Below are 14,890 nucleotides of genomic sequence, written 5' to 3' on the forward strand. Positions count from 1 at the left end.
TAGTATTTTAAAGAAATACAATACGTACTAATCTATCCATGTCACTTTTAATTAAGGTTAACTCTCTCTCCTCTCTCTCTCTATCTCTCTCTCTCTCTCTCTCTCTCTCTCTCTCTTTTGCCACACAAGATGATAATGTGTCATAGTGGTAACTCCCTCCCTCTCTTTCGCTGGAAGCGTTATAAGTATTTTTTGAGAGAACAGAGAGACAAAACAAACACTCTCTACTCTCTCTATCTCTCTCTCTCTCGCTTCTCTCTCTCTCTCTCTCTTTTACCAGAGGATGGAAAAGAATTTCTTTTTTCATGGTACTAGTATGTAAAATGTTATTGATAATTTCAGTTATTAATAATAATAATAATAAAACTTTTAATTAAAAAATTCATAATGGTCGTATTTTAAAGAGATGAAAATGACCTTTCCATTTCACTTGTAAGGATAATTCCTCTTTCTTACTGAGATGAGAGAATTTTTATGGTAGATGCACGTGTTTATTATATTTTCAAATAATAATAATAATAGAAGTAGTAATAATACGATAACTAATTTCAAAAGAAAATTCTTCCCTTCGTCTTTTTCTGTATCAATTTCCCTACCTCATAACTCCAGTGACACTCGGAGCTTAACAATGCCATACCATGGTCAATGAATTTAATGGTTTTATGTAATATCTCTCTCTCTCTCTCTCTCTCTCTCTCTCATATCTCTCTCCTCCTCTCTCATCTCTCTCTCTCTCTCTCTTGTATTTTAATGAAAATATACAGTAATTTGTGAATACACAGTGTTGCACATGAAAAAAGTAAATTAGTGATAATTTTAGAGATAAGGCAATTGCAAATTAGTGAAATTTTCCCTGTTTTCAAGAACGTCGTTCCGGCTTACAACGATTTTCGGGTTACGACGCGTCTTAAGAACGGAACTCCCGTCGTAACCCGGGGACTGCCTGTATATATCTGACAGGGAAGTTGAATGTATGAAAATGATATTCTTATTGTACAATAAAGTTTCATACATACTTACCTGGCAGATATATACGATTAAATGGCCCACCCAGCCTCCCCTCAGGAGACAGGTGCAAGAGAAAATCTGGTTAGAGAACGGGAATGGTTCCTATTCCTGCCACCCAGCGGTAGATCACCTAACCTACCTGTAGCGTGTGCCGCGAAATTCGAATTTCTGTCGGGGACGACGGGGTCTATAGCTAAGTATATATCTGCCAGGTAAGTATGTATGAAACTTTATTGTACAATAACAATATATTTTTGCTGTGAGCGATACATTTCTTAAATTTCAAATCACGTTATTCAAGATCATTTGACTTGCAGAGCTAATGGATGGATAATCATCAAGTAACAAATTGATGGTAATAATATACAAATGATAGGTCACTGATCTTTGGATTATAACTATGCATGTTTAGGGCTTGTTTCTTGTCATAGCTGCTTGTTTCATAGTAACATTAGTAGCTGATAGGCTTTGAGAAAGTTTGCTCTTTACAAACAAATCCATTACTCTTACATGAGTTTCTCATGTGTTGCATGCAAAAATCCTGTGTCACTCTTCACTGTTGTGGAGTTCCTTCCCCAGACACGATTGGAGTAGGGCCACTTACTGCTATGAACCTATGTAGACTCTGGCACATTTTATCAACATGCCTAGAGGCATAATTATCATTTTGGTCAAAGTAGTTTGCAGTTATTAGGATCAGCCCATTAAAGGTTAATGAAAAATGAATAGGTTTGGTTGAAGAGTCAATTTTTTGTTGTGAAAAATTCACTTTTTAAAGTATGAAAACTGATATCTATGCCCCTTATATCTGCACTCTGTAAATTTTTATTCAGATCTTTGAAAGGATTCTAGCTTTCTAGGTGCTCTGGAGAGTGTTGAGTTTGTTTTAAAATTATTCACTAATGTAATAGTCAACATTAATGGAGCGCCTTAGTGGCGTGGTTGGTATGGTGTTGGCGTGGCACCTTGGTGGCCGCGAGTTAAATTCTCTGGCAGTCCATGAGGGGTTAGAGATGTGTATCTCTGGTGATAGAAGTTCACTCTCGACGTGGTTCAGAAGTCACGTAAAGCCGTTGGTGCCGTTGCTGAATAACCACTGGTTCCATGCAAGTTCCTGAATAACCACTGGCTCCATGCAACATAAAAACATAAAAACACCATACAAACAAACAATGTTAATGGCTTATTGCTCTATCATTTTCAGGCTCAGTGTGTCACAACCACGAGTGATGATGTTCCTGGCGGTCCTCTGTCGCGTATTGACAAAATCAATAGTTTGTTAGAAAATCAGGAAGGATTTGGACTGGATTCTCTCGGTTCGCTTGCCTCCTTTGGTCTTGGATTTAGAGCCGCTATGCCAAAAATGCCATCGTTTAGAAAGATAGTGAGTACAGTAGAACTAACATGTTTCTGGAAATAATTAATGCAAGATATCCAAATGTTAATATTGGAAGCCTACTGTAATTTTTGATTTAGTATAATGCATATAATGTAATGATTCTCATAATTTTTTTCACCTTGTAGAGAAAAATCAAACCACCTTCGCCACCTTGTATGGATGAGGATAGCCGAGGAGATCACTCGGAAGAAGAAGAAGAAGGGACGAAGCCCGTACAAACTAAAACGGTTGAGTCTTCTGATTCTGACTCTGGTCCAGAAGATATGGCACCGCCTAGGAAGAGCAAACCTTCTTCCACAGTCAAAAGAAAACCCAAATGGTCATCAGATGAGTCTGGTATGTATGTAATTGGAAACAAGTGATGGGTTTTGCCATTATTTATGCCATTTTTGTGATGGACACAACCATGCTAGTCTGGAGTCCATTTGTGTATGGCTGATGTTCAGAAATATTATGTGAATTTATACTTTCAATTAATTGAAGTATGTAGGGGAGCTCGGAAGTCTTTATATTAATAACCCTTAAACGCCGAAGCGGTAAAATAAAAATTGTCTCCCGTGTGCCGGAGGTGTTTCGGAGTGAGCGCGGAAGCGGAAAAAATATTTTTTTCAAAAAATCACAGCGTGCTTAGTTTTGAAGATTAAGAGTTCATTTTTGGCTTCTTTTTTTGTCATTGGCTGGAGTTTAGTATGCAACCATGAGAAATGAAAAAAATTATCATTATCATGTATAAATAATCCGATATAGGATAGCGCAAAAACGAAATTTCATATATAATTGTATTCAAATCGCGCTGCGCACAAAACGGTTAAAGGTAACAAGTTACTTTTTTTTCGTTGTAATGTACACTAAATTGCGATCATTTTGGTATATAACACATTGTAAAACGATAAAAGCAACACAGAGAAAATATTATCACAAAATAATACATGAATTTGTAACGTGCGGACGTAAACAAATATTTTTTTCAAAAATTCACCATAAGTCTAAATATTGTCCTAGAGACTTCCAGTTTCTTTCAAAATGAAGACAAATGATTGAATATTACTATACTGTAAGAGTATTAGCTTACAATTGCAGTTTTCGACCATATCTAACGAGTTAAATTTGACCGAATGTCGAATTTTTATATATATATTTATTTTATATGCAATTATTTCGGAAATAAGAAAAGTTACAACCTTCAAATATTTTTTTGTTTTATTGTACATAAAATTGCACACATTTTCATATATAAAACTCTATGGAATGCCTAATATGAAACGGAGCAAATATTCCGAGAATGGGACGTACACATTTCGGAGATTTGTGGCGGAGAATCCGCGCGCGGAGGGAAGGAAAGTTTTATTTTAAATTCACTATAAACCTAAATATTGTGCTAGAGACTTTGAATTTGTTTCAAGATGAAGATAAATGACTGAATATTACTAGACTGTAAGGATTTTAGCTTACAATTGCGTTTTTCGACCATTTCGGTAGAGTCAAAGTTGACCGAACATGGTTTTTTTTCTATTTATCGTGATTTATATGCAAATATTTCAAAAATAAGAAATGCTACAACCTTCAATTATTTTTGGTTGTATTCTACATGAAATTGCGCACATTTTCATATATAAAACTTTATGTAACGGCTAATCTAAAATGGTGCAAACATTACCACAATCGCACGTATGATTTTTTCGGAAGAGTTACCGCGCGGACGTAAATTTTTTTTTTTTTTTTTTTTTCATAAATTCACCATAAAATCGAAATATTGTGCTAGAGACTTCCAATTTGTTGCAAATGAAGGTAAAATGATTGAATATTAGTAGAATATAAGCGTTTTAGCTTACAATTGCGTTTTTCGACCATTTTCGGTAGGAGTCAAAGTTTGAGTGACCGAAGGTTGAAATTTGTCACAATCATTTTTTTATGCATTCAACTTACCTGTCAGATATATACTTAGCTATAGACTCCGTCGTCCCCGATAGAAATTCGAATTTCGCGGCACACTCTACAGGTAGGTCAGGTGATCTACTGCCCCGCCACTGGTGGCGGGAATAGGAATCATTCCCATTTTCTAAGACAGATTTTCTCTATCGGCCATGACAGCAACATTGTTGTTGTTACTCCTGATTTGATTTTCGTGTTTTTTCATCGCTATTGATCTTCTAAGCCGGTTATTTTGGTGACGTATTGGATCTTTGGTTTGGCATACTCTTTCGTGGACTGTTATTTGGACTTGGTTTTGGATATTTCTCATAATGTCGGATTCTAGCTTTACGGTTTAGAAGACAGTGTTGTATAAATGAGGGATGCATGGTGAGGCTACCGAAAGCTTCGGTAGATCCTCACACAGTTTGTAAGGGTTGTAGAATGAATGAATGTTCTATATCTAACACTGTGATGAAATGTGTAGGTTGTTTGAATGAGGAAGAATGGAAGAACTTAAATTCCTATTTAAGGAAATTAGATATGGATAGGGCTAGGAAGGCTTCCTCTAGAAGCGTAAGTAGGTCTCGTTCTAACGAGCCTATTAAATTAACACCTAACCCTAAACCTGTATCTTCTTCCTCTAGTACTAAGACTGCAAATCCGGCAACGGAAATTGGAGATCTTAAAGCTGCACTACAAAGGATGGAACGTCAAATGCTGACGTTGAAAGGTAAGCACGAGTGATAGTGATTTAAGTGTCCTAGTGCAGTGGAGGGTGCGTCTGATCGGCTTCATCTCGCTCCCAGGCTAGACTCTTCCAAGCTCACAGGCCCAGAGGAGAAGGAATGTCAAAGCCTTATGGAGGTTATGGAGAATCCCCACCGATCAGGCGTCCCCTCGGCAGATTCTGTGACGACCCGAACTGCCAAGGATCGCTATCGAAAAAGCATCCTAAAAAAGTGTTTTTCTTCATCAGATTCTTCAACTAATGTAAGGGGCTGGAGTTCTGATGAACTGTCACGCCCCTTAAAGAGGAGTTGGAAGGCTCCAACTTTGGATTCAAGCCCTGAGCTTTTCTCCGATCTATCGCCTTGTGAGAAGAAGAAAGGGAGATTGGTTCCTAAACGGAAATTGGAGTCTCCTTCCGCTTCTAGACCTCCCTCACCTGAATCAGAGAAGGAGAAAGAGAGTGCTGCTGCGAAAATTCTCCTAAATGTGCAGGAGCAACTTTTGGCCTTAGTAGGAGTTTTTACTAAGGAGACTCCCAGAAGAAAGGACTCTCTCCTTCCTATAAAGAAGACGAAGGGAAGGAAAGAAGAAACGAAAGTTTCGACTTATACTCAGAGGAGTATGAAGAATGCGCTAAAAGCGCCAACCTGGCGCAATGCGCCAGATGCGCTAGAGACTCCAGATGAGTCCAAGAGAGCCAGATCGCCCAGATGCGCCAGATTGCGCCAGAAGCGCCATATCGCCAGAAGCGGCCAGCCGCGAAATGCGCCAATGCGCTAGAAGCTCAAGCCTGGCGGCAATGGCGAGCAGAAGCGTCAGCCTGGCGCAATGCGCCAGAAGCGCCACCCTGCCGAAATGCGCCAGAAGCGCCAGCTTGGCGCAAAGAATCACGAGTGCCAACCCGGCGCAATGAGCCACAAGTGACAAACGAGACGGACTTCTTCCAAAAGACAATTAAGCCAAGAGGATTTGTTTAGCTTTTGGAAGGATAAACCTTTACCTGACAGGGACTCTAGGTGTCGCACAGGCGGCCGTAGCCCTTGTCAAGACATAGGTGGTTCCGGAGAAAGCGATAGGAGAGGACATCCTCGTCTGACAGGAGAGAAAGGTGTCGCACAGGCGGCCATCGCTCTTGCCAGGAGAAGGATAAGCTCGTTTTGCAGGATCAACCTATCTCTCGTCGTTCTTGCGAGAGTGGGGTAGATGTTACAAGTATGAAGGTCCCGAAGCAATCATCTTTCATTAAAATGAAGCCAACCATTTCCATGAACAAGGCTCTCCGATTCGTAGGAAATTGGTTGGAATCCAAGGAGAAGGCGGGGAAGACAGTCTTTTACCTGCCCTCCTTCCAGACTATCAGGAAGAAGGGAAATTTGGTACAGAGACGGGCAAAATCACGGGGTCTAGCTCTCCCTACCACTGCCGCAAGCAGATTTTCGAATCTGGTTGATTCGTCTAGGAGACAAGCCTTGTCATCAGCAAAGATCACATGGGGGACTTCTGAGATGGACCATCTCCTCAAGGGATTGTTTAATGTCGTAGAAGTTTTTAACTTCTTAGACTGGTCCCTTGGGGTGTTGGCCAAAAAGACACAAGAGAATGAATCTCTTAGTCCAGAAGTCCTTCATAGTGTTCTTTCCTGTATGGACAAGGCGGTTCAGGATGGATCAGGAGAGGTGGCCTCTCTGTTTGGAACTGGAATTCTGAAGAAGAGAGTCTTATTTAGCTCTTTTCTGACGAAAGCAGTTACTCCCATTCAGAGGTCATCTCTTCTGTATGCTCCTCTGTCGGACCAATTGTTTCCTTCAAATCTAGTGAAAGACATTTCTCATTCTTTGACAGAAAAGGCCACACAAGATCTCTTGGCCCAATCTGCAAAAGAAATCAAGGACTTCGGGTCCTATTAAGAGAGAGAATCGGACTCCTCACAGCCCTTTCGAGGGAGCTCCTCGGCCAGACCCCTCTTTTAAGAAGAAGAGGAGTGCAGAAGAGAGGTAGGTCTTCTTTCAGACCTATCAAGAGAGCGAAATGAGACAACAGTCCTTCAAGCACCGGTAGAGCCAGACTTCGGAAATTTTCCGAAGAATGGACTCGGAGACAGGCAAAAATATGGTCCCTTTCAGTGGTAACGAAGGATATATGATCCCCTTTCGAGACAGACCTCCCTTTGAACTATCGAACCCGAGGGAACTGTCAGCCCAATACAGCGGGATCCCTGCCAAGAAAGAAGCATTATTGCAACTGGTAGAACAGATGTTGCAAAAGGAGGCCATCGAAGTGGTTCGGGATCCGCATTCCCGAGGATTCTACAACCGTCTTTTTCTGGTTCCGAAATCCTCGGAGGGTGGAGACCGGTCCTGGATGTGAGCCCATTGAACTGATTTGTGAGAACACAAAGTTCTCAATATGAAACATCAATAAAATCGGTTCTTGCGGCTTCTTCAGCCAGGAGATTGGATGGTCTCCTTAGAATCACAAGATGCGTTACTTTCATTGTCCCCCTCATCCATCATCGAAGAAATATCTCCGATTCATGATGCAGGGAAAAGTATACCAATTCAGAGCCCTATGCTTCGGCCTTTCTACGGCCCCTCAAGTGTTCATGAGGCTAATGATGAATGTTGCGAGATGGCTACATCTAGAGGGGATATATCCCTTTATCTGGACGATTGGCTAATAAGAGCAAAATAGGAACTTCAGTGCTTGAAGGACTTGGGAGAAGACTTTGAACTTGACAAAATCTGTGGGACTGCTCGTGAACCTCGAGAAATCACAATTGATCCCAGACAGAACATAGTCTATCTGGGGATACAGATGGATTCTCGGGGTTTTTGGGCGTTTCCATCTCAAAACAGAATTACTCGAGGCTTAGAAAATATCTCGAACTTCTTAGGGAAAGAACGGACCTCGGCGAGGGAATGGCTCAGTCTGCTGGGCACCCTTTCCTCGTTAGAGCAGTTCATTTCCCTAGGAAGATTAAATCTCAGACCTCTGCAATTTTATCTAAAGAGGATGTGGAGTCAAAAGACAGGAGACCTGTCAGACGTTTTTCCCATCCAACAGGGGATAAAATCCAACCTGAAGTGGTGGTTAACCCCATTAACAAGGAACGAAGGGGTGTCCCTCTTGATTCGGAACCCTCACAGAGTGTTGTTTTCCGATGCCTCGGACACAGGTTAGGGAGCAACACTGGGTCCAAAGGAAGTAGCAGGTATCTGGACCAGACAACAGATTACTCTGCACATCAATGCGAAGGAACTCCTGGCAATTCATCTAGCCCTGGAATACTTCGAAGCGGAAGTCAGAGGGGTGGTAGTTCAAGTCAATTCCGACAACACCACAGCTCTGGCTTACATCCAGAATCAAGGGGGCACTCACTCTTTCTCACTGAACGAAATAGCGAGAGATCTATTAACCTGGACAGAGGAACGGGGCATTATTCTGCGTACAAGGTTTGTCCAAGGAGTAAAAAACCTAAGGGCAGACAGGTTGAGCAGAAAGAACCAGGTTCTCCCGACAGAGTGGATGCTCCACTCAGGAGTCTGCAGACAAATATGGTCCCTCTGGGGGAGACCCCAGATCGACCTGTTTGCCACGTTCCTCTCCAGGAAAATAGACAACTTCTGCTCGCTAGAAGAAGATCCCAGAGCCACAGCGATCGATGCTTTCCTCATGGATTGGTCAGGCATAGACGCATACGCCTTTCCCCCATTCAAATTGCTGGGGGAAGTAGTAAGAAAATTTGTGGCGTCGGAGGGAATGAGAATGACTAATTGCTCCCTTTTGGCCTTCCCGAATCTGGTTCACAGAGGTACTGGAATGGGCGGTGGACTTCCCCAGATCCCTACCAGACAGGACAGATCTGCTCAGACAACCCCACTTCGAGAGGTTCCACAAAAACATCCAAAGTCTCTCCCTGACTGCCTTTCGACTATCGAAAGACTGGTCAGAGCGAGAGGCTTTTCAAAGAAAGTGGCAACTGCAATTGCAAGAGCCCGCAGTGCCTCTACCCTGCGGCTCTACCAATCGAAGTGGGAAGTTTTCCGTAGATGGTGTAGGTCGAAGAAGCTGTCCTCTTCCAATACCTCTGTAACCGAAATCGCGGATTTTCTCCTCTTCTTAAGAGAAGAGTCCAAATTGGCCGTATCCACGATCAAGGGATATAGAGCATGCTCTCGCTGTTTTTAGAAACAGAGGGCTGAATTTGGAAAACAATAAGGATCTTTATGATCTCATCAGGTCTTTCGAGACTACGAAAGTGAGATCTTCTATTCCCCCAAGTTGGAACCTGGACGTAGTCCTAAAATTCTTGATGTCGGACAGGTTGGAACCTCTAGATAAGATCTCATTCAGAGATCTTACTAGTAAATGCATATTCCTGCTGGCTCTCGCAACAGCTAAGAGGATCAGCGAATTGCATGCTTTGAACTCTCGGGTGGGTTTTAAAAAAGACTCGGCTGTCATTTCTTTCCAGGAGCTTTTCCTGGCAAAGAATGAAAACCCTTCTAAACCTTGGCCTAGAAGTTTTGAAGTCAAGGGACTCTCTTCCTTGGTGGTAGAGAGTTGATCGGTCCCCTTTGCCCATTCAGGACTTTAAAATTCTATTTAGAAAAAAAGACACAGCTTCAGGGATGTCGACAAAGTCTTTGGTGTTCGGTAAGGAACCCCAAAAGACCTATGTCAAAGAACGCACTGGCGTTCTTTGTCAGAAATGTGATTACCGAAGCTCACAGGAAGTGCCAAGAGAACTCGTTAAAGCTGCTGAGAGTAAAAGCTCATGAAGTCCGGGCTGTGGCAACTTCCCTTTCTTTTACGAAGAATATGTCCATGAGAAACATTTTAGCAGCTACTTATTGGAGGTGCAATTCAGTTTTTGCATCCCACTATTTAAAGGATGTTAGAGTTACATACGATAAATGTTTTTCTCTTGGACCTTATGTATCAGCGGATACTATGCTGGGAAATGGAGCAGACGCTGATCCTTAATTTTGTTTTTATGTTTTTAATAACTATTTTTAATGTTGTTGTTGAGTTGTGGGTTGCTTGAAAGGATGTTCGGGGATGACTCCTTTCAATCTTAAGTACTAACCCCAATTAGGATCAGGTGATCGGGATTAGTGTCGTGCTCTATGATCATGCGTAAGTGGGTAAGACCCCTGTAACAGACCATCAAGAACTCTTAGCATGAGATCACTACCTCGCTGAGGCTCTTGAAGCGATACGGGCTCATAGGCAGTAGCCATGAAGTCTTTCGCTAACACAGGTAGGAATCAAGGTTTTTTAATTTTATTACCTACAACATATGTTGTTTCCTGTCTATTTCAGTAAATTAGCTGTCTCTTACCCTCCGCCAAAGGTGCCAATCAGCTAAGTATATATCTGACAGGTAAGTTGAATGCATAAAAATGTTATTGTCATGATACAATAAAGTTTTATGCATACTTACCTGGCAGATATATACGGTGTATGGCCCAACCGACCTCCCCTCAGGAGACAGGTGGAAGAGAAAATCTGTCTTAGAAAACGGGAATGATTCCTATTCCCGCCACCAGCGGCGGGGCGGTAGATCACCTGACCTACCTGTAGAGTGTGCCGCGAAATTCGAATTTCTATCGGGGACGACGGAGTCTATAGCTAAGTATATATCTGCCAGGTAAGTATGCATAAAACTTTATTGTATCATGACAATAACATTTTATATGAAAATATTTCAAAACTGATAAAAGCTACAACCATGGGTTGTTTTTAGTTGTATTGTGCATGAAATTGCGCACATTTCCATATATAAAACTTTATGTAACGACTAATTTTAAAATGGTGCTAACATTACCACAATCGCATGTATGATTTTTTTTCGGAAGAGTTACCGAGCGGACGTAAGGAAAAAGTTTTTTCATAAATTCACCATAAATCGAAATATTGTGCTAGAGACTTCCAATTAGTTGCAAAATTAAGGTAATGATTGAATATTACTTAATAAAATATAAGAGTTTTAGCTTACAATTGCGTTTTTCGACCATTTCGGTAGAGTCAAAGTTGACCGAAGGTTGAAATTTTGGCACTTATCGTTATTTATATGAAAATATCTCAAAACTGATAAAAGCTACAATCATGAGTATTTTTTAGTTGTATTCTACATAAAAATGCGCACATTTTCATATATAATACTCCATGTAACGGCTAATTTAAAATGGTACAAAAATTATGTCAAAGTGATGAAATAATTTCCGAGATGTGTCGCAGATACTTTTTAGTGCGGCAAGAAAGAAATTCACGCTTGCACACCTGCATAACGATTGTAAACAAAACAACACCTTGATCCGTGAACTCCCAGCATCCCCCAAGGCGCGTGATTCAAGAGTTTTCAGCTGGTAGGGCTAAAAGTATTTTTCCGCGAATTTTTAAAAAAACTTTTGTATGTCGACGTAAAATACGTCCAGTCGGCACCCGAGAGACATGTCGACGTAAAATACGTCCAGTCGGCACCCGAGCAAAAAATCCAGTCGGCACCCGAGAGACAAAAAATGTCAACGTAAAATACGTCCAGTCGGCGTTTAAGGGTTAAGTGTGTAACTGATATATTATAACATTAATAGTGGTCAAGTAAAGCATTGGAAGCTGTGAAAATGATCCGTAGCCTGAGCCCCAGCTCAATGATTTTGTTATAGAATGAGCTTGAAACCCCCTCCCATTGCTAAAAAGCCATAGGCTTCAGCCAGACTGTTTGATTTTAAAGGGACTGGTTAGAAGGTAAGCAACAAAAAGCAACGAAGGTGCATAATTTTTGTTGATTACTGTATAAAGTTTATGTTTAGGTGAACTGCCACATATAGCAGACTTGTTTTGCAAATTTCAGGGGCAGGAAGTGAGCATTCGTCTGATGAAGATGAGGAGAAAGATGAATCGTCATCATCTTCCTCAAGTTCCGATTCTGATGAGGCTGACTCTTCAACATCGTCATCTGAAGGCGAAGAAGAGGAAGACATCCCTGAGGAGCTTAAGGTGAGTGAAAACTGCTATAACATAATTATGTATTTGTTTATTGTTCCATGTAATTTTGTTATTTTACTGCATATATTAAGACACACCTCTATGAAATGCAGCGCTTACATATTGATCCTCACCTTGTTTGGTTAAACTAGGCTATAATAATTCTGCCCCGTAACGAGGGTAGTGTTGTCAGTGCACCTCATGTGGTGCAACCTGTCTCATTTCTTTTACTGTACCTCCATTCTTTTCCTCTTTTTTTTTTTTTTTTTTTTTTCCATTTGACTTTCCAACTTCTTTAAAACTTGTTTCCTAGTGCAACTGCGAGGTTCCTTCCTGTTACACCTTAAAACTTCTTACTATTAATAGTATCCCTTTCAGTAGGTCAAAGCCCTTGGTCTTTGTCCTAAATTCTATATTCTATTCTATTCTGTAATAATTCTGTTTAACGATGACCTCTCCAGGAGTTACGGCGAATGGAGGCAGAGTTTGATGCCCACATCAAGTCAACGTTGGCATCTGCGATGCGAACCCCAGAACGCGACCGTTCCCCTACACCGATACCTGAACTTCCAGAGGAGATGGCCGAGGCATGGATGGATGACACACCGGTACCTGCAGCTCCCAGTGCACCCAAGACTAAGGTTAGTGAAAAAGGATTTTGACGTAAGGAAAAATCTATTTCTGGGCGATTGGCTCGTGTCGCCAGCGAAATATCCTTTAATCTATTATTTCTAGGGTAAATGTACTAACACATACCAGAGAATAAATAAAATAAAGAAAAAGGTCAGTATAACTGACTCGCTCACCCTCTAGGAGGGTGTCGGTATGAACACTAGGCGAGTGAGACCACTACCACGAGCCAAATGCCAATAGAAATCTCCCACTACAAAACCCTCCAAGAGGGGAGCCGTCCCACAGAGTGAGCAGCTCGTACTACTACTACTCCATCCCATGCTGCCGACTGCTGCGCCTCTGGTGGCCATCCTGAAGTTAGCAGACAATCTTGAGCGAAGGGATGGGTAGGGTGGGATTTCGCTGGCGACACGAGCCAATCGCCCAGAAATAGATTTTTCCTTACGTCAAAATCCTTTTTCTGGGCTCAGCTCGTGTCGCTTGCGCGAAATCGTACCAGAGAAACAGCACAAGATTGTATATAAAGTAAACAAAGTAATAAAACAAAATAATTAACATAAAAAAGGGTCTCAAATAAAAGATAAAATATAAATGAATGAATATAATTGCTAAAAAGATACATATACACAGTAAAATAAAATTAAACTATGCTTAAATTACCCTTAAAACTAATCATGTTGATAACATAAGGTAATTTACATATATATAGGTACAATGATTACATGTCATTAATGAAATCTGTGTAACAAAATGTATCAAAAGAATAATAGCAATCAATATAAAAATACATAAACACATTAAGCAACAATAAAAATATATCTCAGGAATGTATATGACTTAATATACAAAACCCGTAACCATTGTAATATGATGTATCCCCTAGCATAAAAATAAGGGGTTAACATCTATGAGATCAATGTTGCAATCATCTGTGAGTGTCCCTAACCAGACAAAAAGGGGGCACTACACAATTTCATAAAGCAGCTAAGACACAAGGTGAATGCAATGAACAAGGTAGGAATAGACGAACTGTTTGTGAGGCAGTAGAAAGGAGGACTGAATCTTCTACTACAATTTAGTTAGAGTCAGGGGAAACTATGTTACCCGCTGCTACTGCTGGGAATTTCAGAGCTTCCAAGGACTTAAGGTAGTGACGTTTGAACACTGTCGGCGATTTCCATCCGGTATACTTTTTCAAATCATCGAAGTTCATATGTTGGAAGTAATTAATTGAGGTGGCTACTGCTCTGACATCATGTGCTTTTGGGAAAGAGTCAGGATTGGCTTGTTTAATAAAGTACAGGATTTGTTGCCTGATGCCTTTAATGGATAAAGTTCCACCTTTTTCCCTCTTAAAGAGGGGCCCCGATGAGGATGAGGAGGTCCTGGATAGAAAGGCTCGTAAGGTTGAAACTGGACAAAGGGAAACATCTTGTGGAAGGGGTAGTACCTTCCAAGGTTCCCACCTCATCAAAGGATCTTCATTCTTTGCCAAAAAACTCCGTTCCGGAGAAAGAAGGACTTCCCCTGTGGGAAGGAATTGAATATGATCCGGATCTCTGGATAAAGCCGACAGTTCTGAAATTCTTGCTCCTGAAGCTAGGACATTAATAAAAATAGGGTTTTTCTTAGGAGCATGATAAACGAGCATGTGTCATTATCTGTTTCGGAAGCCAGTTTTAGAACATCGTTTAAGAACCATGAAACTGACGTAGGCCTCACAGAAGGCCTAAAGTCTAGCACATGCCTTAGGAATAGACGAGAAGTAGGTATCCGTCAAGTCTATGTTAAATCCAAATTGAAATATCTTTTTCAAAGCTGACTTGTTTGTCGTAATCGTGCTAGCTGCTAAACCTTTTTCAAATAATGATCTGAAAAAGGATATAGCTGAAATTAACTGTCATGATTCTGATATCTGACTCTCTCAGGAAGGGTTGCTAACTTTTTGACAGCAGCATCATACTGCCTCAAAGTTGAATCCCTTTTATCGGATTCCAGGAAGAGAATATTCTGAGGGTCAATATTCGCATCTCTTTTTGCCGCAAACTTCATGAAATCCATAAAGTTAGGGTTTGAGAATCCCTGAGGAAGCGAACACAGTCTTCGTTTGTACTGACTGGGAGAGCTTGGGACTGGGGATCCGAAGGGGACGAAGGCCCAGTTCCAGAATCAGGGGGTACCAATTGCTCTTCGGCCAGTCTGGGGCTACTAGAGCCA

General features: G+C 41.1%; 1 protein-coding gene across 3 annotated transcripts in view; it reads left to right on the top strand.

Moving 5' to 3' along the window:
* The window catches only part of LOC135198661 (histone-lysine N-methyltransferase SETD1-like), a 184,947-nt gene that overhangs the window by 135,223 nt on the left and 34,834 nt on the right, over positions 1–14,890 (top strand). For all 3 annotated transcript variants that reach the window (XM_064226454.1, XM_064226452.1, XM_064226453.1), the window contains exons 10-13: positions 2,213–2,392; positions 2,533–2,743; positions 11,907–12,052; positions 12,502–12,681. In XM_064226454.1, coding sequence (XP_064082524.1) covers positions 2,213–2,392; positions 2,533–2,743; positions 11,907–12,052; positions 12,502–12,681 — 717 coding nt within the window. The remainder of the gene's footprint in view (positions 1–2,212; positions 2,393–2,532; positions 2,744–11,906; positions 12,053–12,501; positions 12,682–14,890) is intronic.

The sequence above is a fragment of the Macrobrachium nipponense genome, chromosome 22 (assembly GCF_015104395.2).
Source record: "Macrobrachium nipponense isolate FS-2020 chromosome 22, ASM1510439v2, whole genome shotgun sequence".
NCBI lineage: Eukaryota > Metazoa > Arthropoda > Malacostraca > Decapoda > Palaemonidae > Macrobrachium > Macrobrachium nipponense.